The sequence below is a fragment of the Micromys minutus genome, assembly GCF_963924665.1.
Source record: "Micromys minutus genome assembly, chromosome: 1".
Classification (NCBI taxonomy): Eukaryota; Metazoa; Chordata; class Mammalia; order Rodentia; family Muridae; genus Micromys; species Micromys minutus.
In genome coordinates, this window is record NC_137969.1 from 69163185 (window position 1) to 69177398 (window position 14214).

The 14214-nt window shown below is 37.4% G+C and overlaps 1 protein-coding gene across 1 annotated transcript in view; it reads right to left on the minus strand.

Moving 5' to 3' along the window:
• The window catches only part of LOC308428719 (olfactory receptor 5V1-like), a gene marked incomplete at both ends in the record, with an annotated part of 44928 nt that extends 34413 nt beyond the window's left edge, over nt 1-10515 (minus strand). The window contains one exon of the mRNA XM_080927297.1: nt 9585-10515. Within this exon, the coding sequence (XP_080783423.1) occupies nt 9585-10515 (931 nt within the window). The remainder of the gene's footprint in view (nt 1-9584) is intronic.
• Between the last annotated feature and the right edge of the window lie 3699 nt (nt 10516-14214).

The following is a 14214-nucleotide window of genomic DNA, read 5'->3' on the forward strand; positions in this document are numbered from 1 at the left end:
ATTAAATGAGCAAACTATCTTTTGAAATTAAAAGTTACAGATCATATTTTCCTTCTGAAACCTTTTCTTCTGATATGTTTTAAAACTTATAAAATTCCCAAATACAAGCTAAACAACAGTCTTTCATTACATGATAGTAGATGCACTATGTTTTCACATGTTAGACATGTTCTCATTCAAAACTCTCCCCTTGTGAAGAGTTTTACAATTCTTTAGAATATTAGCCATAAAATATGATTCTTATAATTTATAGAATCATTATTGACAATTAATCATTGAGTACCTATAAACTTCTAAACCCTATGTTACGTACTACTGACAAAACAGAACCAGATAAAGCCCTGTTTCTTCATAGATTTTTATAGAGAAAAAAATCGGTAAAAAATTAAACAAATAATTAAAATTGCTGTACATGTTTTAATGGAGTATTTTGGCCAACTTATAATTAATAAAATAATTGAGAAAACTCTCAGAAGAAAGAGTGAGCAAAAAAAAATTCTATGTACCAACTTTTTGGAGTATGTCAGTCAGCTCCCTCTTAGCTATATCTGGCTAGAACAGATTTGAAGCAAATTCTTGTCTCTGGGATTCCACATGGGGGCTCAGTAATGCAGCACAAGATACTTTATATCTCCAGAATGTAAGACGAAGAAATGATTCACTGGTGTGGGTTTCAGGTTAGACATATTATTTTTGTCTTTATTCTTTTTAAAACTTAATTTAATTTACTTTTACCCGTTCACTTTACATCCAGCTCACTGCCCCTCTCCTGGTGAACCCCTCCTACAATCTGTCCCTCATGCTCTCTTCTCCTTTTCCTCTGAGAGGGTGAAGCCCCCCCTGGGCATCCTCCCACTTGGGCACTTAAAGTCTCTGTGGGGCCACTGAGGCCAGACAAGGCAGCCTAGCTAGAAGAGCATATCCCGTGTATATACAACAGTTTTTGGGATAGCCCCACTCCAGTTGTTTGAGACCCACATAGAAATCAAGGTGCACATCTGGTACATATCTTCTGGGAGGCTTACATCCAGCCCATTTACCTTCTTTGGTTGGTTGTTCAGATCCTGAGATCCTCAAGGGTCCAGGATAGTTTACTCTGTTGGTCTTCCTGTGAGCTCCTATCACCTTTGGGATCCATAATCCTACTATTCTTCTATAGAGTCCCCAAGCTCCATCCATTCTTTTGCTGTGGGCATATGTATCTGTCTGAATGAGATGCTGGGTGGAGTCTGTCAGAAGATGACTTGCTTCTGTGTGCAAGTATAACAGAGTATTATTAATAGTGTTAGAGATTGGTGCTTGCCCATGTTATGGGTCTCAACTTGGGCAGGTTATTGATTGACCATTCCCTTAGTTTCTGTTCTATTCCCTAAGCATGCATTTTTTTGTAGATAGGATAAAATTTGGGCTGAAAGTTTTGTTGGTGGGTTGGTGTTTCTATTGCTCCTCTGGGGTTCCTACTTGGCTATATGAAGGGCCTATTCAGGTTCTATATCCCCAAAGTAGTGAGTTAAAGGAAAGGTCACCCTATTGATTCTTAAGTGCCTCCCTTATCCTAAGTCTCTGTCTTGTCCTAGAGATGCCCCCACCTCCTTATCCCCATCAGTTTTAGATTTCCATTACTTTTCATGTTTAATTGATCTTATGAACCAAGAAATGGGCTAATGGTCATTCATGGATTATTCCATTTTATATGTCTGTGGGTCTGGCTGCTCCTCTGCCCCTACTCTACTTCTTATCCATTATTAAATAAATAACACTAATTTAATGAATGCTTTTCAGAGTGGCTGCTCCTTCAGTCTTCTGCTGACATGGTCTTAGACAATGGATCCTTTGACATCAGATGCCATGGCTGGAAGAACTGGAAAGTCCGCAAGGTGATCTACTACAAGGATGACCTTGCTTTCAAATACTCTTATGTGAGCACCAACATCTCCATTAAAAAGGCCACACTTAATGACAGTGGTATTTACCACTGCACGGGTTATTTTAAGGAGCAGGAATGTAAATCAGAGAAATTTAGAATTGCTGTAGTAAAAGGTAAGTTGACGAAGGAAAAAAAATAGTCCATAGCAAGGGAAGAGAAAGGGGGTTATGAGCCAGTGTTTGAATTTAGTATAACAAGGTCATTGTGATCACCTAGAAAGCCTAACAAATTTGGAATGAGGTGACCCAGAAAATATCTCCAAAGCAGAGTCTTTATATGCTATGTGTTGATGGTAATACCTATACACTAAATGGAAATTTACAAAGATTAATGAGATACTTTTGTCAAATGGCTTTATCAACTGTAAAAGCTTGTCTAGACAGAACACATTATAATTAACATTTGAAATTTTTTATCTATTGCTTTCTAACGAAAGTATTTATCAAATTGAAAATGGTTTAGGAAGCTGAAGGAAGCAGATACAAAGAGTTTGAAGAGTCCATATTAACTATTGATGGTAGGAAAGGAAATCAGTTCTTCAGAAAGCAGGTCTGGAAGGGTAAGAGTGTGCCTGCTAAGGAAAGGCAGATGAGCTGGCTCTATGGCTCATAAGAAAAGCAGGTCTTATGTAATGGCATGTAAGAGGACGACTTTGAAATGTTTGCTTGCCTTTGAAGGAGAAAATTTTGTTTTATTTTCGCATGTTCATAATTATCTATAAAAAAGCAAGATGGCAAAACACAGAATTATGCTTCAAAGTTTAATTATCTCTGGCTCCATGCTGTGTCCTTTTTATATCCAAGTCATCAGATAATAGCATCCTGTTTCCTATGACTTTTACTGTCTAGAAGAATGGGTAGATGGAGGTTACTGAGAAACATGTGTCTCTCTACATTCCTCTAGAGGGCAAAGACTGAAACTTGGGATCTTGAGTATTCTCTCTCTGTTCCTGGATACTCCATTATCCTAATGATGGACAACTATGCTCATGACCCTATTAAAGAAGATGGCTCTCTGAGCCTCATTTTAATTTTAAGTGTGAATTGTATATTTATTGTATTTATATTCCATTCTAGCTTATACAAGCAAGTATCGCTGGCTTCAACTAATTTTCCCATTGTTGGTGGTGATTCTGTTTGCTGTGGACACGGGGTTGTTGTTTTCAACCCAGAACCAGTTCAAATCAGTATTGAAGATTCAGGATACGGGAAAAGGCAAGAAAGTTGAAACCTAACTCCTAACCTAGGTACATAAAGGAACTAATCTCATCACTGAAGAGATACTTCTTAATAGTAATTTCCAAGTGTCTTCAATAGCCTTTCTACTATCAAAGGACACTCATGTTATGCATAGAAAAGTCTGTGCCCAGCAATTGCATAAATGCTTCATGAAACCAACTGCAGCTGGTTAAGTGACATGAAATAAATATCAAATCCTCAATAAACACTGGTCTGATAAGTTAAAAAATGAGCTGATTACTTTGTCCATATTTGTAAAAGAGAAGTGAAGATTGAATAAAGTGTGGAATCATGTAGGATGTTATTTTTTGATATTATGATCTTATTAATTTGTTTCTTTCTTTCTTAGAGAAGAATTACCACAAGGGTATAATCATCCCTCCTTTTTAGTCATTATAAACAGTAGGTGGCACAAAAATGTGGTAGGTAGGATAGTGGTGAGTCTGGTCACATTTGTATTCTGCCTTCCATTGCTAGAAGCTTATGATTCTCAAGAAATAGTAAGGTGACTCAGAAGACCAGGATTCATATGTGATCAATTCTGCCATACCATTCTAATAGATGCAACTTGTATCTTATTCCATAGACAGACAGAGAAAACAGCATTTGAGAAATCCTGGAAATAATAAATACTGTTTATAGTTTAAGACCAAATAAGTTTTTTGGGTAAAAGAAATAATTAGGTTTGTATGTTTGTATTTTATGTCTTTTATTTTGTTACCAAAGTATTCACTGAAGGCCAATCGTCTGTTTCACAATTTGAATGGGATTGAGCTTCTTACTAGAAAATATATTCCTTATTAGGACTAAACCACACAGTTAAGACATGGATCCCAGTCTTGATTCTTTTATTTTCTGGTATTATGATTTGGGAAAATAAGCTTGAATATGTTTGAGACAAGTGTTTCATTTCTAACATAGGAATGAGGATAGGTATCAGGTCTACCTCAGCTTCTGCCCATGTAGACAATGAGTTGTGTTTAAAGAAAACTCTGACTGAGGCATGCTGTCATTGCTCAACACTGGTTTATGACAGACAACAGGTAAGATCAGAGGGCCTCAAATTTACCCAGACTTTGCACCTATTGACAGTGCGTGAAAAGATATAAGGATAACTTACAAACACTGACTAGATTGAAATTTTCATTTTCCAAGGAATGTTAGTGGGGCATACGTAATAATTACTTCCAATTTTTCTTTTTTTTTAAAGATAGGCATATTGATGTATGATGTAAGTCTCTTTTGCATCTTTTTCCCTAATACTTTTGTCATTTCAGAGAGTAAGAAATGATTGCATTCCTGCTACTCTTTTTTTGTACATAGGTGTGATGAATGCAGAGGAAATTCCTATTGAAATACAGGGAGGGGAAAGTCCCCACAGGAAACACTTGGGTGCTTTTATGGGAAACTTTCTTTGCTACCTGCCCATGACTGATTGCAAGATAAAGTGTTCAGACAACAATGCTGTCTCTACACACAACTGAGACACATTGTTCCAGAGTCCCCTATGGTGTCAGTGTCACTGGCACTGAGCTAGAAAGGAAGTTCCTCCTTTATCTCAGACCTGGTGTTTATGCCAACTCCTCAGAGCTGGGAAGTGAGAGGTGCTTGAAGTGGGAAGAAATTCCAGGTTTGATTAGATTGGGAAACATCTGAAAGAATACCCAGAATCCTGAACATAGCTGTTCACATTTGCATCTCCCCTTCCCCAGTCATGCTTGGGAGGACCATGGATAGAACAGAGGAGGGGGGTGGGAGTCCAAGCTTCTCAGAGCATGCTGGATTGGGCTAAGCCACTTGTACATCTTTGAGATTCTGTTTGTTCCTGTACAAGAGGGGATTGGACAAGGTGGTTTCTAGAGTCTCATAAATCTCTTTGCTACTTGTTTTCCATCTACTAATCATCAAGGTGCAGACTGTTAGAAGGCATTTGCCAACCTGAGCAAGGGTGGATTTCTTCTCATGTTCTACCCGTAGGCACCTAACCACTTTGGTATATTGATTGTCGTATATAACTTTCTAATTAATTTCAGAATGTGCTTATTATTTCTGTTTTATTTCTTTAGGTTTTGTAGTCATTCACATACTATTCCAGAAGTAACATTGAAAATGAGGTTAATATTCAAATAATTACTGGCCCCCAAATTATAAATTATCCTCCTTCTAATGGTGTCTCATATATATGTATATGAAGTATTTTGCTCTATATCAAAGAGTCAATATGTTATACCATTTAGTAAATAATAAACCTTTCTTAATTTACCTGTAACCTCTTCAGTCACCTATAATCTGTACTAAATTGGTCAGAGATAGAGCATAAAACATGTGCTCCCTCAAAACATATAACCACAAATCTTTATGATTTCCTGATACTTAGGGAATAGACAAATAGATGAGCATCTCTCAGGTTGACCCATGGAAGATAAATTCCATGGAAGCCTTCATATAAAGATTCCAACAAAAGATGTATCAGAAGACTGTCTGGAAACTAAGTTCTTGGAGAAAAGGTGAACTTCTCTTCTCATCAGGTGGGAAATGCTGAACACAGGAGTACTTCTCAAAGTCTGGAGATGCATTTTCCTCCCGTGGAGGGCAGAAGTGTCAGAGACAGTCCAGGTCTATGGATGATCTGAGTCTGTCTTCCTGCCTTACATCACCTGCCAAGATCCAGACAGTTATTCACCAAGTCCATGTCCCCATCTTGTGCTCCATCAATTGCACCACATTTCCACTGAAAGCTGGATTCTACTAATGCTCTCAGAACCACTGTCAAGCCCACCTGCAAGTACCACCTGCCAAACCCATGGTATTTCACTTTCAAAATGGAAAAGGCGTAGGTGTACTGGCAGTTTTGTTGATGTTCAATAAAGCACAGGCAGTGGGCAGAATCTCTTTGTACTGTTGTGAGGTCAGGGGGCAAAGAATGTGACATTTCAGAAAATTCAGACAGAAAAACTAAGATATTTATTTCTTAACCATTTTTTAAGAAGTACATACAAGATAATCGTCAGGTAAGTTGTGTTGTGGTAAATAGGACTCAATACTTGTAACAAAAATATATTTTAAAATGAAAAGAAAAGATCTCATGCACCTGTAATAGAATAATTTCAGGCTAAAAATGATCTGTGTATTCCCCATTCACTAGACAAACTAGTAATGAATAAATGCTTGGAGAGTGAAAAAAAAATTGTGTTTTCCACAAATGCCACCTGTTCTAGAAGTGGAATTCTCAAATGCTGCTGCACATTGGTAACCCCAGGAACCAGACTCCAGGACAGAGGCTTGGATGCAGCATCCACTTCTTTGCTGGAGTAAAAGAAGCAGGGTGAGAAGAAACAAGATGACATGTGAAAGAGTCATGGCAGAAACCCTAAACCATGTCACAGATGAGAGCGCTGGACCTAGGACAGCTCTTCATAATCACCATAGAGAGCAGAGACCACGGATTAGACAAACCACTGGAGGCAGCATGTCCCCAGAACGTGTTAAAAGCACAAAGATACAGTTGCTTAGCAAGGATGCTTCTTGAAGGGGACTCACTGAGAGCCTCATGCCAGTGTTATCAGTTACCCGGGGAGTTGTTGAGTGCCTTTACTTCAAACCTGTACTTAAACAGAGTTACCAGAATTGCCACTTTTCTGGGAGTACAACTCCAAAGAAATTAACTAGCTCTACTGTTTCTGGAAATCTGGATACATAGCCCTCCACACTCCTTCCCCCATGCAGCCGTCACATTCTGGTACTTTTGTCCAAAGTGCTGTGCTCCACTTCTTTCAAACAGCACATCTGATGTTCCTTTCATGGTGATATCTACAGGTTCCTTCCAGCTTCACCCACATTATTGGATCCTTGAAATGATGAATAAAGCTCACCTTGTCCATATGTCCTCCTTCTCAGTCTGAGTCTTCTTGTGTGTGTGTGTGAAAAACATTCTGCAGAGGCCATACCTGTGTTCCCTTTAGCTGATGCAAGATTAGTTTCTTACACCTTTACCACTTTAAAAACATACTGTTCTCCCTTTTTTATTTGATACTCTCTGTATTTACATTTGAAATGTTATCTCCTTTCCTCACCTCTCGCTTTCATCCCCCCTTCCCCTCCACTTGTCTCTATGAAGGTACACTGGCTCCTAATCACCCTCTTCAGCTCAGTGCCTTGGCATTACCTTATATTAGGAAAACATGACCTCACTGGACATAATTTTTTTAATTAAACAACTTTATTTTAAAAACAGATAAATGTACAGATTTTAAAAGCATTTTTCATAAAACTATATGAATATATTTTGTCAGTACTTGTTTTTTTTAAAGGTTTGCTGGTATACATTGAAATCTTACTAGTTACAATGAGCATAAAGTACATGTAAAACAAAATGTAACCTGGAAATATTCAGTTTTTTTGTGTGTAATGATTAAATATAATGATTTTTAAATACCAAGAATTGTCACAATGTTGCATTCTTAGCTCTTGAATTGTTAATGATATACGGCCTACATGTACCACACTCTGAGAGGGTGCTATACACTATTTTTTTTTTTGTAAGGACTGAGTCTTCTGCTTTTTGGCCTTCCTTCTTTTTGAGCTTCCTATGGTCTGCACATTGTTTTTTGGGTATTCAGAGCTTTCTGGGGCTAGTATTCAATTATCAGTGACTGCATATTATGTCTATTCTTTTGTGACTGGGTTACCACACTCAGGATGGTATTTTCTAGATCCATCCATTTGCCTAGGTATTTTGTAAAGTAATTGTTTCTAATAGTTGAGTAGTACTGTATCCATTTATCTACTGAAAGATATCTGGGTTCTTTTCAGCTTCTGGCTATTTACAAATAAGGCTGCTATGAACATGATTGAGCATGTGTCATTATATGTTGGAGTATCTTTGGGGTATATACTCAGAAGTGGAATAACTGGGTCTTCAGGTAGTACTATGTCCAATTTTCTGAGGAACTGCCAGACTGATTTCAGAGTGGTTGTACCAGCTTACAACCCCACCAACAGTGGAGGAGTGTTCCTCTTTCTCTGCATCCTCACCAGCATGTGCTGTCATCTGAGTTTTTGATCTTAGATATTCTGACTGGTGTGAGGTGGAATCTCAGGGTTGTTTTGGTTTGCATTTCCCTGATGACTAAGGATGTTGAGCATTTCCTTAGGTGCTTCTTAGCCATTCGATATTCTTCAGTTGAGAATTCTTTGTTTAGATCTGTACCTCATTTTTTAATAGGATTGTTTGATTCTCTGGAGTCTACCTTCTTGAGTTCTTTGTATATATTAGATATTAGACCTCTACAAGATGTAGGATTGGTAAAGATCCTTTCCCAGTCTAGTGGCTGCCATTTTGTTTTCTTGACAGTGTCCTTAGCCTTATACAAACTTTGCAATCTCATTAAGTCCCATGTATCGATTCTTGATCTTAGAGCATAAGCCATTAGTGTTCTGTTCAGGAAATTTTCGCCTGTGCCTATTTGTTCTAATACTTTTACCTTTCTTGTAAAGTCCTCAAGTTATCAGACAAATTAACATGATATTTGTGAAAACAGACTACAAGAAAAAAATGACATCAAGATTTGTGTTTCTGTATCAACTAACCACAGCAAACAGGTCTTTCTGGGTTTGTTTCCAAAACTGATATTTATCAGAATTAGAAACTTTATAGATTTAGTATGTTAATAAATTTAACTCAATGCAACCTTTTATGATGATCAACAAGAAACTGTTATGAAAAATCTATTTGCAAGCAATTTTGTCATTGTATAATACCACAGAGTGTAGCTACATATCACACATTGCACCAGCTCAGTACACAATGAGCTTTATGGTTTCTGATAGTATATATGAAGTCGATCATTGGTTTGAACACAACTGTGTGACACATGACAGCAACTCATAAAATTCTCATGGAGACTGCAGACATATAAACATGTGAACAGCTCTATACACAAAGCAGTTTGGCTCTTATATTGAGCAAGTCTAAGTCTGAAAGAGTTAGGAAGGGGAAAACCGTATTAGTTGACTATGACTTTTATAGTCGAACAAAAGCTAAGAGATAAAGGAGAGGGGAAGAGGAAGTGGATGTGGGGTTTCTAGATGGGGGACCAGGAAGGAGGACAACATTTAAAATGTAAATAAATAAAATAACCAAAAAAAAACCCTATCAAGTCTCTGGTCATAAGTAACCTGTATTTATAAATTTTCTTTCTACTTTGAGTATGTAAAAATCATTATCTCATTTCTCCAGAGCATAGCACAGAGAACTCTAATGGCATAGTGGGAAAGACCCTAGGTTATCAACTATCAATATATTCTGGTTTTGCTGGTACCATAAGATAAGGCATTATTAGAAACAACTTAAATCAATTACATACATATTCACCAACTGAAAGAAATAAAATTTACAAATAAACCGGATTAAGATGAAAGTGGTTTCTTCCACAAGGCTCTGCGGAGGGCATCTTTGACCTCCTTATTCCGCAGACTGTATACCAAAGGGTTCAGTAGAGGGGTAATAAGAGTGTAGGTCACAGAGATGAGCCTTTCCTGCCCCAGCAAGTTCTGGGACTTAGGTTTCATGTAGATGATTGCAGTGCAGCCATAGTGGATGATGACCACTGTGAGATGGGAGGCACAGGTGGCAAAGGCCTTCTTCCTACCTTCAGCTGAAGCAATCTTAAGAATGGTGGAGATGATCACGACATAGGAGACGAAGACCACACCCATTGGTAGAATAAGAACACATACACTGACAACAAAGTTGATGATCTCATTGATAGCGGTGTCTCCACAGGCTAGCTTCAGCAGGGGTCTCACATCACAGAAGAAGTGGGGGATAACAAATCCATCACAGAAGGGCAGGCTAAATACTGATGTAACCTGGACTATAGCCATGCCTAAGCCAATTCCTAGCGACCCAGATGCTAAGTGGGCACAAGCCTTCTTACCCATGATGACAGAATACCTTAGGGGGTTGCAGATAGCCACATAACGGTCATATCCCATGACCATGAGTAGGAAACAGTTGTTGATGCCAAAAGTTAGATAAAAAAAGATCTGGACCACACAGTCTCGAAAAGCAATGGTTTGGTAAGGATTGAGGAGGTCAGAAAGCATCCGTGGTATAATGGTCACAGTATAGCAGGTATCAGAGATGGACAATGTGGCCAGAAAGAAGTACATGGGAGTATGTAGATGATGATCCAGGTGAATAATACTCACAATAATCACGTTGCCAGACAGAGTAAGAAGGTACAATGTTAAGAAAATAGCAAAAAGGGCAAGCCTATGCTTCCAACCAAAACTGGAGAAACCTTCAAAGAGGAACTCTGTTACAAAGGTTGTGTTTGACTTTAGCATCGAGACTCGTATATGCTTTAAGGAATGAGGCAAAGGGAAGAAAGCTTTAATGAGTCAAACATGAACTAGAGTAGGCTGGACCAAGATTTTCAATGAAGAATATGCCTATCCTGGGCAAGGCCGGAGACTGCAGAGTTTCAGTTTTCCACTATTGGTGAGCTGCCCAGTCTTCCTCTTTGTGTTATCTTTCCTTTGAAACTATAGAATCCTCTACACCGGGACCAAGAGATTGGGAGAACAGATGGAGATGACAAGAAACAAAGTATATCAAAATTAAAAGAGAATTGTATAAACAGCCTATCTTCAGTTTCTTAACTATATGGTTCTTATTGACTCACATGTTAGTCCTGCTTTAACCTTTATAAACTTTCCTCCCCTGCTTTCAACAGCTCAGATGCTTGGTTTCTATTCCATCATCTGCGTATAAGGTTTGTACTCATTCAACTATTTCCCAACACTTGCATATAGTAATAACACTTATTATTATTCACAGTATCATATGTTTATAATCTATTTTATATAATTAAGATGTAACATCTAATTGTGTATTTTAATATGTTAGGTATACATAAATTAAAAATAAAGCATCAATGTGTTATTTTTACTTTTATATTTATTACAGGACTATATATACACAGCAGCCAATTTAGAGGAAAAATAATCTCAGCTGTTGGTAGACTTTAAAATGACTAAAGAAAATTTATGTAGTTTATGTAATTTTGAAATGTGGTCAATGAAGTTTCATCTAAAGGGCATCATACAAATGAAACAAGGTAGTCAGGAGTGGATACACATGGCCTGGTTACATTTGTGTGTTAATTAAAATATTCAAAATAATATATATTAAATTACTATTATCAATAACTATCATTAGCCAGGGTGGAGAAAATGATAATTGTTCTCAACTATAACATGTCAGTATGCGATGTAAATTACTTCTTAAGATTTGTCTACATAGCATATTGGCTATGTCAATAGCATTGTGCTATGTGCTAAACATTTGAGAGGTTGGAACACACAATAAAGCATTAAGAGCCTCTAGTGAATGTTTGAGACTGATAGATATGTTTTTTTCCTGGTGGTGTCCACACTTAACAGGTATATTTGTTCAATATACATGGTTTATTGCGTATCAACTATGTTTCAGGAAGATTATCTTAAGAAATCAAGAATCAGTGCCAGCAAGATGAACCAGTGAGAAAATGCCAAGACCGAAGACTTGGTCCCAGTATCCATATGATGGAAGAAGAGACTCAACTTCCAAAAGTTCCTTTGGTGGTGTCTACATGCATATCATTAGGTACATGTGCCACTGTGTGTGCACACGCCCATACCTGCACACCACATCACACACACAGATGAAAATGAAATAAAATTATTTTTAAACAAACAACTCTTTGAACACTAAAACAATTGGATCCAGGTCAAAGTGGGACTGATACTGAATGTGATAAGCTCCAGTGGGAAAAAATAAACAGTGATTTATAAACAAGATAATGACAAAAATAAAGATGTATGAGACTAATACTCTTTCTGCATGTTATCATCCAGTACTGGTACCAGATCCAAGGAAATCTTGTTTAGACTAGATCAAAGAACTCTGGTTTACTCTTAACATTGCCTCCCTAACCCTGGCACCTATCTACTCCTGTCGTCTTCTAAGATTCTAACATTTGCTTATCATTTATGAACTGTCCTCCCATATTTTCAACATATCATATGCTTGGTTTCTATCCCCTCAACAGTGTACGAGGTTTACACTCATTCAACTATTTCCCAACACTGGTATATATTGGTAACACTTATTATTATCCACAATATCATAATCTTTATAGCCTATTTTAGATCATTAAGATGTGTCATCTAATTGTATATTTTAATGTTAAGCAACGTTTGTATGCATATATTAAAAACAACGCATCGAAGTGTTATCTTTACTTTCATATTCATTACAGCACCATACACAGTAGCCAACTAGAGGAAAAAGGAGGCCTGCTCCTCCTGCAGATCCTACAACCACTGTTCTCTGACATCAAAAATAGTTTCATAATATTTCAATGCATGCTAGGATTTTAGCTAGAGGAAGGAAAAGGGAACAATCTGAGACAAGCATCATTATCCATGAGATAAGGGAGTTCCTGTGTGGAAGCAATGAGAAAATTCATTGAAACAAAGAAGAAATTGAAAACTCATGGTTTACTTTATTTTTTCATGACCCACACAATGTTAAGAAACAGAAGAAACAGGACCTTCTACCATGTGTCTTTTCCCTAGAGAAACTAGTATGAGAAACTATAACAGGGTAGAAATGTTCTCCCATCTTTATTAGGCATATCCTTTACTTCCACCCAGAAAGCTGAGTTCATTGAATTGCTTCCCCTCTCTTCTACACTGCCCTAAAAACATAGCTTCCTATAATCCCCCAACTTACCTCTTTTTCCCACTCACTCCCAACACCTGATGCCCATCCTCCTTTCCTGTATCACTGCACAATTGTTTCTATACCATTTCTACATCTCTGTTGTATTGTCCATTGTCCACACCTGCACTTGAACACTGTCATTGTGTTTTCATGAGAAACTGCTCGGACACTCTTGCATAAATTCCTTCAATCACTTCCAAGTTTTAGCCCCAATGTTCAAACTTTTCAGTTACGGACTGATTATTGCAATAAAGTACAAGGCTGCCATGAACATTAAACAGGTTTATGCAGGTAAGGAATTTGATCTGGTGCTTGATGAACAGTAAGCCCAAAATAAGTACTCATTTTATTAGCAGCTATTCCTTTCTGTTTGACAACTTAACCAGTTTAAATTCAATCACGCCCTGCTGTACTTGTAAGCAGTTCTTTAAATATTTCAAATTTGATGATATACATTTCCTAATTTCCCATTTTCATTATCCTTTGAAATCTTTTTGGAGGTGCAGCCAGTGGATTCGAATCCCAAATTGGTGCATGAACTGTTCTAACACAGGTATGGACCAGGTAGAGTACAGTTTTTAGCTTTATTTCTAACTGTGCTTCTGTTTCCCAGAGTTTTCCTTTCTGAGGCCATAGTGGCCGGTCATCTCAGGTACAACTGGGAACAACAGGCAATTTCGTCAGGATTGTTGCCTGTTATAAAGCTGATAATTTGGAGGTGGCTCCTTCACAATTGGTTTCCATTATACATGGATATGTTGAAATTCATGTATTCATGTACATTCTTAGGATTTCATTTCATTTCAGGGAACCAAAGGCATTATTTAGACCTATTGTTTTATGCTCATGACCTGGAATATTTTTCCTTCCTTTCAAGACCATTTATTCAAAGTTATTAGCACTCTAAAATTTTCCTTCTCAGCGTCTTTATATAAGAACCCCTCTAATAGAGAAGAACGGGTAAATTAGAGACATCAGAGAGAGTATGGCTACTCATCTCAACCATGGGAAATGTAAGGAAGAAAGACAAGAGATACAGTAGGGAGTGATGGTTGGATGAAAAGAACGATTCAGAGAATGCTTTAGAGTTTAGAGCTTCCTTATTACCTTTCTTTTCTATTGAGTAGATCACATAAAAAGTGATATGAAGTCTTGTCTCTGGACAACTTCTCAATGAGTATACTATTTATATTATTTTAGAGACAGGAATGTATTTATTGTGTCATTTCCTGAATGCTTCAATCAAGAATGACCAGGTTGCTGAAAGTAAAATGTGA